The sequence below is a fragment of the Euphorbia lathyris genome, chromosome 1 (assembly GCF_963576675.1).
Source record: "Euphorbia lathyris chromosome 1, ddEupLath1.1, whole genome shotgun sequence".
NCBI lineage: Eukaryota > Viridiplantae > Streptophyta > Magnoliopsida > Malpighiales > Euphorbiaceae > Euphorbia > Euphorbia lathyris.
Window position 1 is genome coordinate 20,395,226 of NC_088910.1, and position 17,358 is coordinate 20,412,583.

The 17,358-nt window shown below is 32.3% G+C and overlaps 1 protein-coding gene across 1 annotated transcript; it reads left to right on the top strand.

The window, feature by feature from the left end:
• Positions 1-473: 473 nt before the first annotated feature.
• LOC136224095 (probable trehalose-phosphate phosphatase D) lies at positions 474-10,140 on the top strand. The gene is made up of 10 exons (XM_066012352.1): positions 474-739; positions 6,844-6,907; positions 7,051-7,217; positions 7,338-7,478; positions 7,567-7,638; positions 8,030-8,155; positions 8,302-8,355; positions 8,481-8,582; positions 8,675-8,893; positions 9,568-10,140. Exons 3-10 carry the CDS (start codon positions 7,053-7,055, stop codon positions 9,748-9,750), a joined length of 1,062 nt encoding a protein of 353 aa, XP_065868424.1. The 5' UTR covers positions 474-739; positions 6,844-6,907; positions 7,051-7,052; the 3' UTR covers positions 9,751-10,140.
• Positions 10,141-17,358: the final 7,218 nt, after the last annotated feature.

The window sequence follows — 17,358 nt, forward strand, 5'->3', positions numbered from 1 at the left end:
ACAGCAGCAACAAACAGTAAATAAAAATACCTTAATCGAAATTGAAAAATATTTCCTAATATATAGAGACAAATCTCTTTAAACCACTCATTTAATTTATATAATATACAGTAATATATAATTATATAAATCAAATAACACTGTTATTATACAGCAACCTACTTTACTATCTTTACAAACAAGATAATAATAACAATAATAATAATAGTTAGCATTATTGCTTTAAAAAGAATAATAGTTTAGCATTAAAAAATGAAAAAAATAAAATTATTAAATATTATTTGACAGATTGAAATATTAAAAATATTATTAAAATAAATGTTTTTCCCCAAATATTATATAAAAATGAATTGATAGGTTTTAGAGTAAAAACTACATGCATAGGCCCATTTTGGTCAATGCAGGTGTCAAAATCTGCAAAACTTTCAAAAGTAGTAAAAAGGTTAGGAAGTTATGATACAATGGGATCCAAAGAATCACCTTCTCTGCTAACTTCCAAAATCCCTAAAACCCTCTTTCTCTTTCTCTTTCGCTCTCTCCCTATAAATATATTCAGATAATCATACACCGACTCTCTCCCTCTCCCTCTCCATTATCTCAATCTCTTCCTTCTGCTATTTTACTATCTAGCTCTCGTTCTATCCCGCGCTCTCGCTCTCGATCGCTCTCATTTTCTCCTTCCGAATCTCCTTAATCGGCTAGGTCAAGATTTCAGAGCGAGCAGTCTCTCTTTGATTCGGTAAGTTTTTCCTTTCAATTTCATACTGTTTTTATATCTTATATATGTGTGTTTGTGTGCGTATCCATTTGCTTCGATTCAAGGAAAATAGATGCATGTGTTTTTTCTGTGATTTTCGGTGACTTCTCGCCGGTGGTAATGTCATCGGAAACTATTAACACCTGTGAATATAGAAGCTCTTCAGATTATAGCTTTTTTTAAAAGAAAATTATATATTGATGAATAATAACCGCCATGTAATTTTAATGTTCTTCATTAACTTAACCAGAATTTTGCTTTTCGAGCTGCAAAATCGCGAGAAAAGCTGCGAATAAAACGAAAAAGCAGTTGATGTTAGTTTTTTTTTCTCCCTACACAAACACACTCTAGTATCACCACGCGATCTTCATGGAGGTGAAGTTCACCCCCCGCGTTAATAGTAGCTATGTTGTTTCTCACGCGCCTAGGACTTCCTACTTTTGCTAGGTCTACATACTGTTTTTTTCAGTTACTTTATGGTCCTTTTAGCTTCTTTTCCCTTTTAGATATAGGCTAGTAGAAAAGCGTGAAATCTGGGTCGTACACGTACGTTATAGGTCCCATGTGAACTGGGCCTTGTAGCCCAATTGGACCCCACACGGTCATAAAATATTAGTTGGATCAACGGTTTGAGCAATTGCGACGTGTCTGTTACTCAGATGATTGGATATACCACGTCGAATACAGAGATTCTGGGGTCCACTAACTCAGTCGGTCGGTCCAGGGTAAAAGGTCTAGTTGGTTTCGAATCAGGAGGGGGTGAGGTGGGACCCGAAATAAGTTAGTTTGTCTTTCTGAAGGGATGGAACCCCAAAAAACCGGTTACAACTTATAGGGCTTGCTATTATATGATGTTGATGACTTCCTTAATTATAATAATAATGGGGAAAAAGACTTTTTGATATGTTTGACCTTTGAGAAAATTCCCAATTTTTTAATTTTTTGATTTAATGTATTAAATTTTTTATTGGTTATAATTATGTATATTATTTTATGAGTATTAAAAAAGTTATTTTTTTCCGTTTGAAAAATAATATTTATTATAATTTATTTGGATATTCAACTTTAGATCTAGGTTTATTATAATCTTAAATCTTAAAAGAAATTCATTAAAATCTATAGGAACATTATTATATTATTTGTCCAATAAAATTTAAAAGTTGATCAATAATAATTAAAATGAAGGTTCTAAAAGATGATTAGCTTTTCCTAATAATAATAATAATAATAAATGTAATGACTTTGGGTGTGTTTTTTATTTTAATTTTTTTTAAGGTTTCTGAATCTCATTTATTGCAGCCATTTGGTTGCCTTGTTTAATTTGTACACCCCATTCCGAGAGGGTATTTTTTTTTCTTTTTCGTTATATTAATTTCTGACATTTTCTTTATTGACTTTTTTTTTTCATTTTTAAAAAGAATTTCTTCCCTTTATAGTGAAAACTGCATTCAATTCTCAGTAATAAACTTAAGAAATCAAACAACAAAACCAAATACGTTGTCTTTGACTTTCAAAGGTCTGAAAAAGGAAAAAAGTGGAAGCAAGATAGATATGTATTTGGAACTCTTTCCAGCCTTTGATTACGCTTACTTCGACTTTGCAATATAGTCAAAGAATTTACACAGACAATTATTGGACCGTAACAGGATAAAAAAATTAAGGATTTTGACTCCAATAATGCATTTTCTTAGAAATTTTTAAATAAGGTTAATGTTAGATTAAGCCTTGTTTTTAAATATACAAAAGTCGTTAGTCCATGAAAGGTGTCATCAACAGAAGTCATATAAACTGACAACCTAATCAATTACTCCACTAACATTCCATTAAAAAAAGCGTACGTAGTAATTAATTAGTTAAACCCAATTCCAGGTAGTTGCTTTATGACTAGGAAATGAGACTTCGTCCTATGGAAATTGAATGCATAGTCTTTATTTATTATTTTATTCATTTTCATACAAAAAGGATGCTTTGAAGATGCCTCTGGTTAAAAAGAAAAAACTATTTATTAATCACATGTAATTTTCCTTTTTTATTATTATTATGAACTTATTTTAGCAGTTGACACGTGATCTTGGTCTTTAGTATTAGCTGTCTGATTTTAATTTGATTAAATAAATTATTTTTCACATTATTCTTTCTTCTGTTCACACTTTCGGTTTCAAAAGTTGAGCCACTTTTTTTAAATAATCTAAAATGTTTTTAAAATTTGGGGTTTTAAAGTTTATATACGTGTCCCCGGTGGAGGTGTCACATTGTTGGAGGTTTGGGAAAATGGGAGCAAAACCTACCCCATGGGTTGCTTCGACCTTTTTCTTTTTTAAAAAGTTAATTTGTGATTATTTTATATATAGAACATCAAATCAAACAATGATTTAATTAAAGAAGAAGACATATATGATTTAATTATTTTATATATAGAACATTAAATTTATGAAAAATCATTAATTGAGTCTGCATTTTAAATAAAAATGATTAATTGAACCTCATCGAAAATCATACTGTTGATCTCAAACTTATTTTGAATCAATATAGAAATAATTAGAGTGTATATCAAATAGTCACAGTTTCTGATTTTAGGATAAAATATAAATTTAATTAATGATTTTTACTTAATTTAGGGATCTCATTGATGATTTTGAATTTTAGAATTGTAATTGATTTTAAAGTTTTAGTTGGAAGATCTAAATGGATGTAATGCCATTTCTTTTTTATTATAGCAAATTATAAACATATATACGTGCTCATCACGCCTTAGTTAACTCTAATTATTTTGACAGATCGATTTGTTTTACTTAGTTGTTTTGACATAATTAAATTGCGTATCCAATGTCACCTAAAATTTAAAATTTGCACGTATTCATGATCATATCACTAATTAATCTGCGTTAATGTTGAGGAAAATATATAGTTTTCTTGGAAGTGTCAAATATTAGTTTTAGAATTTCCTTTTCAATGGGTACTGAAGAGAAGACACATGCAATGCAACTATATATAGAATAATGTACAACTCCTTTATATGCTTTTCAAATTAATATTACTCAGTCTTGTTTGGGATTTTTCATATCCTCTTCTGAAAAAGACGTAATGATTTCTACCTTTTTTTATTTATCTTTTTTGAATTCGCCTTTTCTTTTTCTTAATTAAGAGGATTACATGTAGGAAGACAATATATCTATTAAATTATGTATCTGGTCTGTAAAATGAGCTAAACACCTTCTTTTTTATTTTATTTATTATCAGATTAATATAGCCGATCGAATTTATAATGGAGCAATGAGTCATATTTTTTATTTGAATTTATTGATAGCAAAAAACAAATAAATATAAAACTGATACATTTGATTTTTAATTAACGTAGTTGCCACTGTTTAATGAATATGGTTCATCAACTAGGCTTCATAGTATTTGAACATCTCCAGTAAAAGGTGGTTAGAAACTTGTAAGTAATGTTTGGCAATCTTATTAAAAAGTTGGCAACCTTTGTTTTTAATATATAAAAATATATAAAAAAGTGATTATTACTATTCATGCATCTTTATGACAATATTAAATAAATTATATAAAGTAATGATTTGTGGGATTATTGTGTCAATTTTATCAAACTTGATTATGAATGATTCATGAAATAAAATAGGGGAAAATTTAAATAAAACCCATGTGGTTTCACTAATTTTCAGATAAAGGATTGTCAAAACGAGGACTTAGGTTTTGCACTTTTAATAATGTTATTAAAACTATCTTTAACGACCTGAAAATAAAAATTTTCAAGAATTAAAATTGTTCAATGTCATATTTTCTATGGAACTACATTTTCGATTTTAGAAAATCATCTTTTTTGGAACTTTCTCTCTCTAAACATTAACTTTCTCTCTCTTTACCAAACATCATCTAAATAATCTCGAAATAAAAAAGTTGAAGAATTAAAGTTGCTTAGAATATTAGTAGTTCTTAAAATATGTCATTTTTGAAGTTGTTAAGGGTGATTTTAATAGTATCAATCGAAAAAGTCCTTATTTTGCTAAAGTTGAAAACATCATTCCTTGTTTTGATAAAAAGTAAACCACAGTCCTTTATCTGAAAATTAGTGAAACCACATGGGTTTTATTTGAACTTTACCCAATAAAATATTATATTTTAATAGGATGTGTTATGTTTTGACACTTTTTGAAACAACCTCTATTAGAGATGCTCTTTTATATATATATATATATATATATATAATTGTTTAAGTGTCGACATGAAATGGAATGTGATATGTTTTGTAGGATGCGTTATGTTTTGTCACATGGTGCATATATTATATATATATACGTAAGTGTCGACATAAAATATTATATTTTAGTAAGATGTGTTATGTTTTGTCACATGGTGCATATATTATATATATATATATATATATATATATATATATATATATATATATATAATTGTTTAAGTGTCGACATGAAATGGAATGTGATATCTGGTGTTCTGCACTGTAGATCCATATGACACTAGTAGATTTTTGAGGATTGTTATGATATGTTATTATTATCATTTTTGTTATAAAAAAGTTTAGGTGATGGATATGTTATTATTATTAGTATAGTATATAAATAATGTGGTTGGAAATGGAAGTTGAAATTAGGTAAACAGGCAGTTAATTAAGAATTTAGAATTAATTAAGTGGAGCCAAACTAAGGGACTATACACGCATTGTATTATTCGCTAAAGTTTGTTTTTAACATTTAAACCTTAGCTATTAGTCAGTATCATCTGAATAGGCTGAAGGCAACCCTACTTAATTAACAACCTTTCAAATGTGTGGACCATGACTACTTGCTTAGTCATCAATTTATTCTTTTGGTTTTGTACCTTCTGTTTTCTTCTTGTTCGTGGATTTAGTTTAATGTTGAAAGAGACCCTTATTGATTAATTACTAAATTATCTCATCCATCTGGATCAAGAGTCTACTATATAATTAATTAATGCTTAATTTACAACATTTGTTATTAATTATGTGGTGTTTTTTACAGGTGAAATATGTTTGCTAGTGACAAGAGGATTCCATTTACAAAAACTTGTCAAATGATTTAAATGAAATTGGATTATTTAAGCTCGACATATCTGCAAAAGAAGATTAGGATGTTTATATAATCATCGACAACTTCTACAATTTTGTATATGGAATTCAAATCTAATAATACTGTTTAAAATTTATAGATAGGAGTATAATTTCGAGTACAATAAAAAATGGTGCAAAGATGCGGATTTTAATTGATCTTCTTTCTTAAAAACGAAAATAATAATAGTTTCAAACAGATCGTATGAAACGGATTATTTTGTGTAAAACCGTGTAATTGCTTCTGAATTTGATGATCCTAGTTATTGAGAAGTTCTCTCTTGTACTATTGGTTGTCTGGTTAGTGCTTGGAGTTAATTATATAAAATAGGATTATTTTGAGAGTCCCTTTGATTTAACTATATTTTAACTTATTTGTTATTATCAGTTGATTTTCTTTGTAAAAGCATGTATGCTAATTAAACATTTTTATTCTATTATTTGAGTAAAAAAATAAAAAATAGATAAGAAAAGGAGAACGAACAGAGACTTTGCAACTTCAAATAAACTAAAATTCTCTCTTTTTAATAGGAAAAATATCTCTTTATTGATTAGCATACCAACACTTTTCTTAGAAATAACGATGTTGGCTGTGCCAAAATAAAAAATTAACGATGTTGATATTATTGATAATTAATATGCATGAATATATAAAATAAATTTTTAATATAATATTATAAGCTATCTCGTAATGGGACCCGTGTGTTTTTCGAATGAAGATATGTTGCATATTAAAAAAAAAGATATGTTGCATGTAAATAGAAAATTAAGAAACTCATGCACTTAAGTCCTGTTCACTTTGATAGGGCTTAGACATGCATTGTTTAATGTTTTATTATTATTATTATTTAGTTGGAAGTGTTTTGCCTTGTTGGTTAACTCACATGCTTGTTTTTTTTATTCATTGCAACAATTTCATTTTCCTTTTTATAGGCCTAATTATGTCACAGATTATATGAGTTTAATTGGTCTAGTACCATTGCAGGTGAAGTAGAGAAGTAATCACAGGATTTCAATAACTCAGGTTGCAATTTCACTGAATTTATCAGGTAATTTATCTGGGATTAATTAGTTGGGTATATGTTAATTAATTTTCTTAATAATGCTTGTGAGCCCTAATTTCTTATGTTCTGCAAAAAAAGCAATAATTAGTAGTGCTAAACTATTTTTTTCTTTTCTCCTTTAAACATAGATATGTTGAAGAGAAATATTGCAAAGTTCAATCAGGTTATGGGATTTCAAAGATCATCTTCCAACAGACAAAAAGGGCAGTCTGGTAGTGACCGCTCTGTAAATGCAAAAACATCAAATTTAATTCATCTTGGTAACCCCAGAGATGCAAGTTATACTTCATGGGTGGTAAGTAATTAAGCAATTAATCATCATTTTACATCAGTAGCCAAGTAATAATTAAAGAACTTAATTGTCCTTATTACTTAATTAAGTACACTTACACTAGGAAATTAAACTATATATCAGGTGGAGCATCCTTCTGCATTAGGTTGTTTTGATCAGATGATGAAAGCAGCAAAGGGGAAGAAGATAGCCTTGTTTCTAGATTACGACGGCACTCTTTCACCCATCGTAGATAATCCCGATCTTGCATTCATGTCTGACGAGGTAAACATTAATTAATTAGTTAATCAATATGAAGTAAGCCAAGAGCTGCTAGGACTAGAATATTCATATGGCATATCTTTCCTTGCAGATGCGTGCTGCAGTACGTGAAGTTGCAAAGTATTTCCCAACAGCAATAGTCAGTGGTAGAAGCAGAGACAAGGTAACAAACGGTTTCGGGTTTTGACACTTTGATGGATTGTGAATTTTTTGTGACAAAGTAATTACGGTTTTCGATGTTAGCAAACAAAGAAAAGGATTTTTTTTAGTATTGCTAAATTAGCCTTGACGAAAGGTAAACGTTGTTGTCGTCTTATTGCCCCCAATACACCCTTGTGGTGGGACCCCTCCCCGGACCCTCGCTTAGCGGAGACGCGTAGTGCACCGGGCTGCCCTATTGCTAAATTCAGAGGGCATTTTTATCCAATCACTTTTATCTGTTAGATATTCTATTTATGAGCCTGAGGCAATGAATTGTTGATATGTAGCAGTATCTGTTTGATGTTAAGGCAATGAATTGTTGATATATAACAGTATTTATTTCTTTGATGCAGGTAAAAGAATTTGTAAAGTTGAGTAATGTATACTATGCTGGAAGCCATGGAATGGATATTATGGCACCACCAAGACCAATTAAATCCTGTGATGGGAAATTGCTTACTGTATCTCATGACAAAAAGGTAGAAGATCCAAAGCATAATTAAAATATATAAACACAATAATTAACAGCCTAATTTAATTATGTTCACAGAATTAATTAAGCAGCAAATGGATATTTTGTTTTTTCCTATACTTATCAGCTTCTCTGTCTTATTCAATTTGGCAGGGGAATGAAGTACTATTTCAACCTGCTAAGAAATTTTTGCCTGCAATTCAGAAGGTAATTATTTAAGCTTGGCATTTTTTTTCCATTCATCTAAGAATATCCAATCATGCCTTCTAACAAATTTAACTTCATAGTTGTTGCTTATCTTATAATAAGAAGTTGTTTATGTTTTTTTGCAGATTCTGGCAGCATTGAAGGAGAAAGTCATGAAGATAGAAGGTGCTAGGATTGAAGACAATCGGTTTTGCATCTCTGTACATTTCCGACAGGTTAAGGAAGAGGTAATAGACTCAACACTATTATAGAAAATTTTATGGTATGCCCTGTTTGTTACCAATTACTATAACATAGAAAACGGTTGATTTAATTTCAGGATTATGGAACATTAGAAGAGAATGTGAGATCTGTGCTTGAGCATTATCCAGAGTTTAGCTTTAGTTTTGGTAAAAAAGTAATGGAAATACGACCCAAAATAGAGTGGGATAAAGGTCATGCTTTGGAATATTTACTTGACACTCTTGGATTAAGCAACTCTAATGATGTTCTACCTGTCTACATTGGAGATGATCGAACCGATGAAGATGCATTCAAGGTACTATTCTAGTTCAAGGTCTCAATTCAGGGTTGGCATGTTATAATGGTATAATATGATCTCCATATTTCATGTGATTATATATGGCATAAGTGCAATAAAAATATATTTGTATTAGCGGATTGTATTATGGTGTCAGATATTGACATCCACTCTATGTTTAGCTACTCTTAACTTAAAAGTGACACTTGTAAATGACTCTTAGTAATAAGCTCATATGGAATATTTACATGTCACTCATGTTCAGAGCTAGATATCTGAAACGTTGAAGTTTGTAGAAATGGATATCTATAGGTGACGCAACAAAGTGTGTCCCAATATTAGACTAGGAGACTCTGATATCATCTTAAACTTGAGTCTAACTCATCCCAAAAATAACTTAAACTTAAACTTGAGTCTAACTCACTCTAAAAGATAAGTTAAAAAGATGGAGGGATTGACTAACACTTTCTTTTTCAGGGTAAAAACATTAAAAAAAAAAAATTCTAATTAGGCACACATAGATATTAAAACACCCCTAAATGTGAATATTGAATCTCCCATTGCTAATAAATGATTCAGAGTGAGGATTATCTCTTTCTATTTGTTATCTTTATAGCTAGTGAATTTAAATATTAACTAGAAGATTAGTAATTATATTTGGAATTATCTAAGTTGAAATTGGAATTTTGCAGGCAATAAAAAGCAGGGGCCAAGGATATTCAATAATAGTAACATCAAGTCCAAAGAACACAGATGCAACATACTCTCTAGGTGACCCATCGGAAGTGCTAGCATTTTTGCTACGTCTAGCAAGGTGGAGAAAGTCTTCAAGTTCAAGTAGGCAAATGACTCAAATATGGGATGTAGGGAGCTAGATGAAATATTCAGTCAAGTGTTTTTGTTACTATTTACTGCACATATAAAGAAAGATGTAGGCCTAAATAAAAACAGGTACTTTATATAAGTTAAGTGAATAGAAACAGGGTTTGCTTGGGCTAATTAAGGAAGTGAAACATATGTAAATTAATTTTCATATGAAATTTCAGAAAGGGAGAAGAAAAGAAAGGAAGGAAGGAAACAAGAGTTTTTAAATTGTGATCCTCACAAAGAAAAAGGACTTTAGCATCTTTCTTTTGTTTTTTTAGGAGTGGATGTGAAGTCATGATTTTATGTAATGCATACAATATATATATTAATGTAATGTAAACTCTCTTATGAATTCTTAGTACCTGAACTATTTTATGCATATTTCCCAATGTATTCCATGTTTTGATTGTGTTATAAAACTGTTGAATCAAAAGTGTATGTTGATGAAAAAATAATTTATACAGTACTATCTAAAGTTATGTGTTTTCATACATGAATGCTTCTTAGTTTGATAAAATTTGATTGATAAAAAAAGATGCTTCTTAGTTTGATAAAATTTGATTGATAAAAAATTTGATTGATAAAACTTGATTTAAGAAACTTGATGAATATTCAATCTCTCTAATTTGTACTCGAATAACTACGTTGTTGTCTTTCTATACTTGGTCCAAAACTTCACCGTGAATTTTTAAAAAGTTTCAAATGATTCTCTATTCTTATCCAATTGCATTCAATAATCTCAATTTGTCTATTTGCATTAAGTCCTGAACTTCCAAAACTTTCTAATTATTTATCTATTTGACATTGTCTTTGACACATGACGGATTGTGACTTTGATTTTCTACATCCAACAAATTCTATTAAAAAATAAAGAATCATTGAATGAATTTGATAAGAATATAAAGTCTTTTGAAATTTTAAGGGCACACTTCAAGTTTTGTCCCAAGTAGAGAGAGCAACAAATGTATTAGGATAATAACTAATGACTTCCAAAACTTGCAAAAAAAAAAAAAAAAAAAAAAAAAAAAAATCGGGACACTTTAACTTGCTTGAAATGACTATTTTATCCTTTGAATATGCTTAAAATGAATTTTCCACAAACTCGATTTGTTTAAAATGATTTTTTTCGTCAATTCAACTTAAAATAAAGATGTAAAGTATATTGTACCGGGAATATCGAAATAAGGAATTAGCTGTGGTTAAGATTATGTGGAAATAATATAATTTCTTTTTCTCTCCTAGGTCGAGAGCCGTCGTTTTTCATTCTCCCAGTCGAGAATTACACAGCTCTAAGCAGCCGCCAATATGGCTGAAGAAGAACCATCTGTCTCCCATAACATGTTAGGAAACCTTACCCTCCACGACATTGAGGAAGATGAGTTGCTACTCGATACTCCAAAAGATGATTTGCGACAGGGCCTGATCGACCTGAACTTGGTAGAACACTGCCTGTCTGAGAGTCCTATTAATTTCCAGACTATGAAGAGGAGAGTGGCAATCCTTTGGCACCCGAAGAAAGGTATTGCATCAAATAATCAGAGAGTCAGTGTTACATTTTTCAGTTTTTCTATGAAACTGATCTCATAAAGGTATATGAGGTGGGGCCATGTTTTTTTTACAACAGGATGCTTCTTTTGGAAAGCTATTTTGTGGAGTCTTTCCATCTCAAATATTGTTGAAACACGTCCTTATCTATGAAGCGCCGACTGGTTTTACGTCTGAAAGTGTGGGAAAGCTCTTAGGCAATTTCATCGGAGAGTACTTAGAGTACGATGAGAAGAATAATTCGGGTATGTGGAACTCATTCATGCGAGTTTGTTGTGCTTGCTTTGTGGGCATTTGGATCATATTGAATCGTCATGTAGCTTTTGTAATGAATAAGATCAGAGCACAATGGTTCGGGAGTGGGGACATTGGATCAAGGCACCTATACGCGATACTATGGATGGGGGAGCTGACAGGTGGTTGCATAACTCGCGCGAGATGACTTGCAATTCTGTAATGCTCATAGAGACTGTTGAGGTTTTATGTCCTATAGACAATTATTTTAGGATATAAATACTTGTAAATGAATCATTCCTTTAATCATTTGTTTTAATAAGATATAATATGTTTACACTATAAAGGCATTCATCTTTTATTAAGAACTAATTAAGTTAAATAAGAGAAAATCTCAAAGTTTATTTAAAGTAATTATAAAGTGTTCATATAAACATGAAGTGAGACTAAATTTTATGATAAACCAATAAACTTAAAACCACTCCAAGTCAAGCAATATGTTTAAGGGGTTAACATAATGCTGTTAAGACTTGCATGTAATAATGGTTTCTGTTGTGAACAGAGAGCTGATCTCACAAGCTTCAGATATGGAGATATCTGGACAGTTATATGGATCCGGTGAAGGAATTCATTAGGATTGAGGACCCGACTTGAGATAACAGGATGAATGGATTTATCCTATCTCACCTGTTTATCTCAAATGGTATTAATAGGTATGAGTAATCCTCAGACTCAAATAAATATTAATTAGTGATTTTGGATTATGGAGTGTGATGCTTTGACTTTGTGCAAACACGATCCATTAATAGGAATGATCCTGGGGTGTGTGCGACAGTCGTTGGGTATCACATAAAGTAATTGCGAGATAGTTAATATTAGAATGGCCATTCGCCACTCCTGATAAATGGGAGATATATCCAAAGGCCGGTTGTGGAGAATTGACTTGAAATCCTTGCAATGTGATAGGGTTAAGAGTTGAAATAGAGATTTCACTTAACCTAGATATTCAGAGTTAATTATACCTGAACAAGTAAAACAAACGTCTCATTATATGTAACTTGACATAATCCATAGTTGTAGATTCGTTTAAAGGATATAGTTGATGAATGACTGAATTATACTGGAACTAATACAGAAAGGTAAACAACGAAATCTACCTTTCTTCTTATTACTATTGGAGAATATTTACAGTTCTGTTATTCACAGTCCACACACTCATTTCGTTATACAATTGGTTGAATATAATTTGGAGAAATTAATTCAATGACTATATACGACTAGTAGTAATAAAACACCTATTGGGTCACACATGAGACTTGGAATCGGAGGGCGATATGGTAATTATAGAGTGGATAAATTAAATGGGCCAAAATCTATAGGTGTATATATTAAGTAGGAATAATTGATTTATTTAGATAATTGTAATTAGATTATAATTATAGTTAAATCAATTATAGGATAAAGTTTAATTAAAATTATAATGAGATTAAATCTCTAATTAATATTATCCTAACCTAAAGATAAGTTATTTAATTTTGATTAGAGATAATGTTTATATTTATATGGGATATAGATATAGATAATATGATAACTTATCCTACTTATCTAATTGATAATCCTAATTAGAATGAGATTCTAATTAAGTGTTTTAATCTAATCCTAATAGGGTTTGGAATCAAATTTAAAAATATAGATACCCCTGCTACATATATTTCGGCCAAGGCTTATTCAAGAACAATAAATTCTTCCAAATCTTCCTGACTAATTATTATTCCCGTCTTCTCTCTTTGATCTCGTGTTGATTCCTTTAGAGGCAATCTTTTTGGTTGCAATTCAACAGTGATTACTAATCTTTTTATTCTTATTTGTTTTTGTGTGCTTGGAAAGATGGTTAATTTCCATGTGGGCACATCTCTAGCAATGGTGGATAGTTCTTCATAAAGGTGCATGCTTTTATCCCTGTTTGATATGAAATAACGATTAACGGATCCTTGGTTAAAGGAAATAGGTAAAAAAAATATATTTCCGTTGTGCCTCGTTTGCCTATTTTCTTATAGAGACTACGTATGTAGGGCCTACGCTTAGACCAGAGGCTAATCAGGGAAATGAGAGACTGGAGGGTCCACAACAATAGATCAATAAGAATTCAGTAATGCAGGTGCAGGACAATATAGTTGCAGCCTGCGCTATCAGTGCCTCTGAAGTTACCAATCCGATGGAAGTCACACGTGTAGTCAGTTTTGAGCTAGAAGACAGTGATCTAGATTTAGTAAAAGAACAAAAAATACAGCGCATCGAAGCTTCCAAGGTGGCCTAAAAACCTGTTGGAACTAAAAACATTTTAAAGATCAAAACCTCTGATTCACCCCTTTCTTGCTCAGAGGTTTCCTTTGGGGAAACAATTAGATCAGTTGGGTTCCATAATGAGCCCTTCCAGGAGCAATGATCGACTTAAGTTGGAATAGTTGGGGCCTCGACAACCCCTGGGCAATGTTAGCCCTTAAGAATGTATTTCAGAGGTGTAAGCCAGATTTAATTTTTCTTGTTGAAACTCTTGTTCATTCTATTTGTATTGATGAAATAAATCACCACCCTGGTTACTTTGGTTGTTTTCTATGGATTGTGAGGGGCGAGGAGGAGTATTATGGAAAGATTCTATTTTAGTTTCCCTATCCAAATTCTCTACTCACCATATTCATATGATAATTTCAACACGGGATCGTCCGATATGAAGATGCACTATCTACTATAGCAACCCAAATATATCCCTTCATCATACCGTCTAGGCCTTACTTCGATGACTTAAAGACTCGTCTTCACTTCCTTGGTGCATTATCGGGGACTTCAAGAACTTGTTGGGCCCTAGTGAAAAGATAGGCCAACACCCCCATCCAACTTGGCTATTCCGAGGATTTCGTAACGTTGTGGAGGATTGTGGTTTGGTGGGCCTATATCTTCAGGGATATGGATTTACTTAGGAGAAGGGGAGAGGAACTAACAGGTTTATTGAGGAAAGACTTGATAATGTACGATGAATGATCAGTGGTTGTAGCTCTTCCCAAAAGCAACATTCACATGTCACATGACTGTAGTATCGGATCATCATCCCATTTATATTCAAACGGTGCCTTCAATTCATGATTAGAGAAGTTGGTGGTTCCGATTTGAGAATAGGTTGATAGGGGAAGTTGAATTTTTTAGTGCTATTGAAAAAAGGTTGGTCAGAAATGCAGGGTCTACCACTAATTGATAGACTGACGAGTTGTATTAAAGAAATGGGCAAGTGGGGGAAGAGTACATGTAATGAGATTCATATAGGAAGTCAATGAACAACATGTCGTATTACAACGGCTGATCCAGGAGGGACCGAGGGCAGATGGCGATGAGCTCCGAGTAGCACGTGGTAAACTAGAAGAAATGCTGCAATAGGAAGTGGTCTTTTGGGCCAGTGAGCCAACGCACACTAGTTGAGGGAAAGAGATAGTAATAATTTCTTCTTCCATGCTAGCACTACAGCTCGAAAACGAAAAAACTGAATCTCCCAGCTGCAGATAGGGCTGAATAGTTGGGCAGAAGAGGCACCAACGTTAGAAGGTCATGTGGCAGATTACTTTTCTGAGATCTTTGGTGACATCTGTAGCCTTAATCCCCCTTCCCTAACATACATTCAGAAGCATATTACAACGGACAAGCAAACCGATTTGACATGACCATTTAAGATCGAGGAATTTTGGGTAGCGTTATTCTTAATGTGCCTGGAGAAATCTCCAGGACTTGACGGTCTCAATCCTTGTTTCTTTCAAAAAATTTGGCATATGATTGGTGAAGATATATTTCTTGATTGCCTATCTTGGCTTTCCTTATGTTGATTTTTATCATCAATTAATAGAACTTTAATTGCTCTTATTCCTAAAGTTGATTTCTCAGTGAGTATTTCTGAGTACTGGGGACAAGATCGAAATTTGGGAGGATATTTGGCTCCCGGGTGAGAGCCACTGCCTCTCTTCCCCGACTCTGATAGGTGATATTCCTAATTTTGCTTATGAACTTTGGATGCAGGGTACTACTTACTGAGACACGACTCGTGTGAGAGCGGTGTTCAATGCTGGTGATGTGAATGCAATATTAAAACTGCTAGGAGGGTCCACGTCCATACCAGATACCCTACAGTGGGAATTTGATCATAGAAGGGAGTATATGGTTCGTTCAGACACAAATACAGTAGGATGCTGGACACAAATGCAGTAGGAGAAGCAGGGGTGAACTGGCAGAAGCTATGGAAAATTAAAGTCCCCCCCCGAGTGAAGTCTTTCCTATTGAAATTTCTTACTCATTTCTTACCGTTACGTGACAAGTTGATAACTAAGGGTCTGACTTTGAGCAACAAATGTGCAAGTTGTCGATAGTACAGTGATCACGAGACCCACCTGTTTTTAGACTGTGATTACGTAACTGAATGTTGGTCATCTGCAGCCTTATCGTTGGCTATATTGTCGGTGGAGGACTTCGTCGAATGGTTTAAACAACTTTTAGTTTTGCATATGGTGGAAGTTGTTGAAACTGCATGTATGGTTCTTTGGACTATTTGGAGGCATAGGAACGATCATGCCTAGGCGAAACCATTTGTGTCTGCAACAATTAGCGTTAATCTGGCATTCAATTTTCAGGACTAGTTGAAGAAATGCCAAATTCTGACTATGATGGTGCCTACTCAGATGAGTGCAGCTAGACAGGCTGTCTGGCAGCGACCACCTTTGCAATCTTTCAAACTTAACATAGATGATGTTGTATTTCAAGACATTCAAGCTATTGGTTGCAGATTCGTACTTCGGAAGGATGACAGAACAATCATATGCAACGACTCATTGGTGATTCCATGCCTGGTGGAAGTAGGCATAGCAGAAGCTCTTAATTTGAAGCAAGCCCTATCATGACTTAAAGCCAATCCCCATATTAATATGCTCATTGAAACAGACTCCTTAGTATTGGCTAATTCTTTCAATAAATTGTTTATGGCTCGAACAAAGTTCTCTAGTATAGTTAAAAAATGTAGGAACATAGGCTCCCAAATTGGTATAACCCATGTATCCCATACCCCTCGACAAGCTAATCATGTTGCATATAGCATAGCCTGATAAGTGACATGATTCCATGCTATTCCGTTCTTTTGGCTAAATGATTTGTCACTCTGTTGGTCGTTAGCTGATTCTGATGTTCATTTTCGTTGAGTAATGAAAGGTTCATTTTTTTCAAAAAAGAATTTTTTTTATGAGGAAATAAATAGTTTTACTTAAATTCACATGTGACACCATAAGCTAAGAGCATATTAAATGGGTGTAATTTGGTTGTTACCAAACTAAAATTGGTAACAACCAACCATTAGACCACATGTAATTTAATTTGGTTTGTTACTCTTTTTGTAATAACCAAAAAATCAACCAGGATTTGCACTTGCTCACACAAAGAGAGGATTTGGGCATCACGTGCAGATGCAGATGCTGCTGCGTCTGGCGTGTGTAATAAACGTGCTTGACGCCTGCGAAAAGCATCATTTTCTGTTTTTTTGGTAATGTAAACATGCTATATAATCCTTTATTATTAATTAATATTTTTTTCTTACCCTATAAAATTCTGAAGTAAAAATAGCTCCTAATAGGTTGTAACTGTTGGTTATAATTTATCCGATGTGGCATCCCAAATTGTTATCTCTATTTAGAGATGCTTTAAACTTCTTCATTTATAAAACTCAAATTAATATTTGAATATATTTTAAATGGCACTTCCTTTGTTTTTCCATTTTTCAAAAAGAATAAGATGTAAAAAAAACTTTAATGTAA

What these genes read in the sequence shown, in the direction of transcription:
- LOC136224095 (XM_066012352.1), top strand. Translation starts at nt 7,053, where the DNA reads ATGTTGAAGAGAAATATTGCAAAGTTCAATCAGGTTATGGGATTTCAA. An exon ending in CAAGTTATACTTCATGGGTG is followed by an intron (nt 7,218 to 7,337) that starts GTAAGTAATTAA and finishes ACTATATATCAG; the next exon opens with GTGGAGCATCCTTCTGCATT. An exon ending in TTTTGCCTGCAATTCAGAAG is followed by an intron (nt 8,356 to 8,480) that starts GTAATTATTTAA and finishes GTTTTTTTGCAG; the next exon opens with ATTCTGGCAGCATTGAAGGA.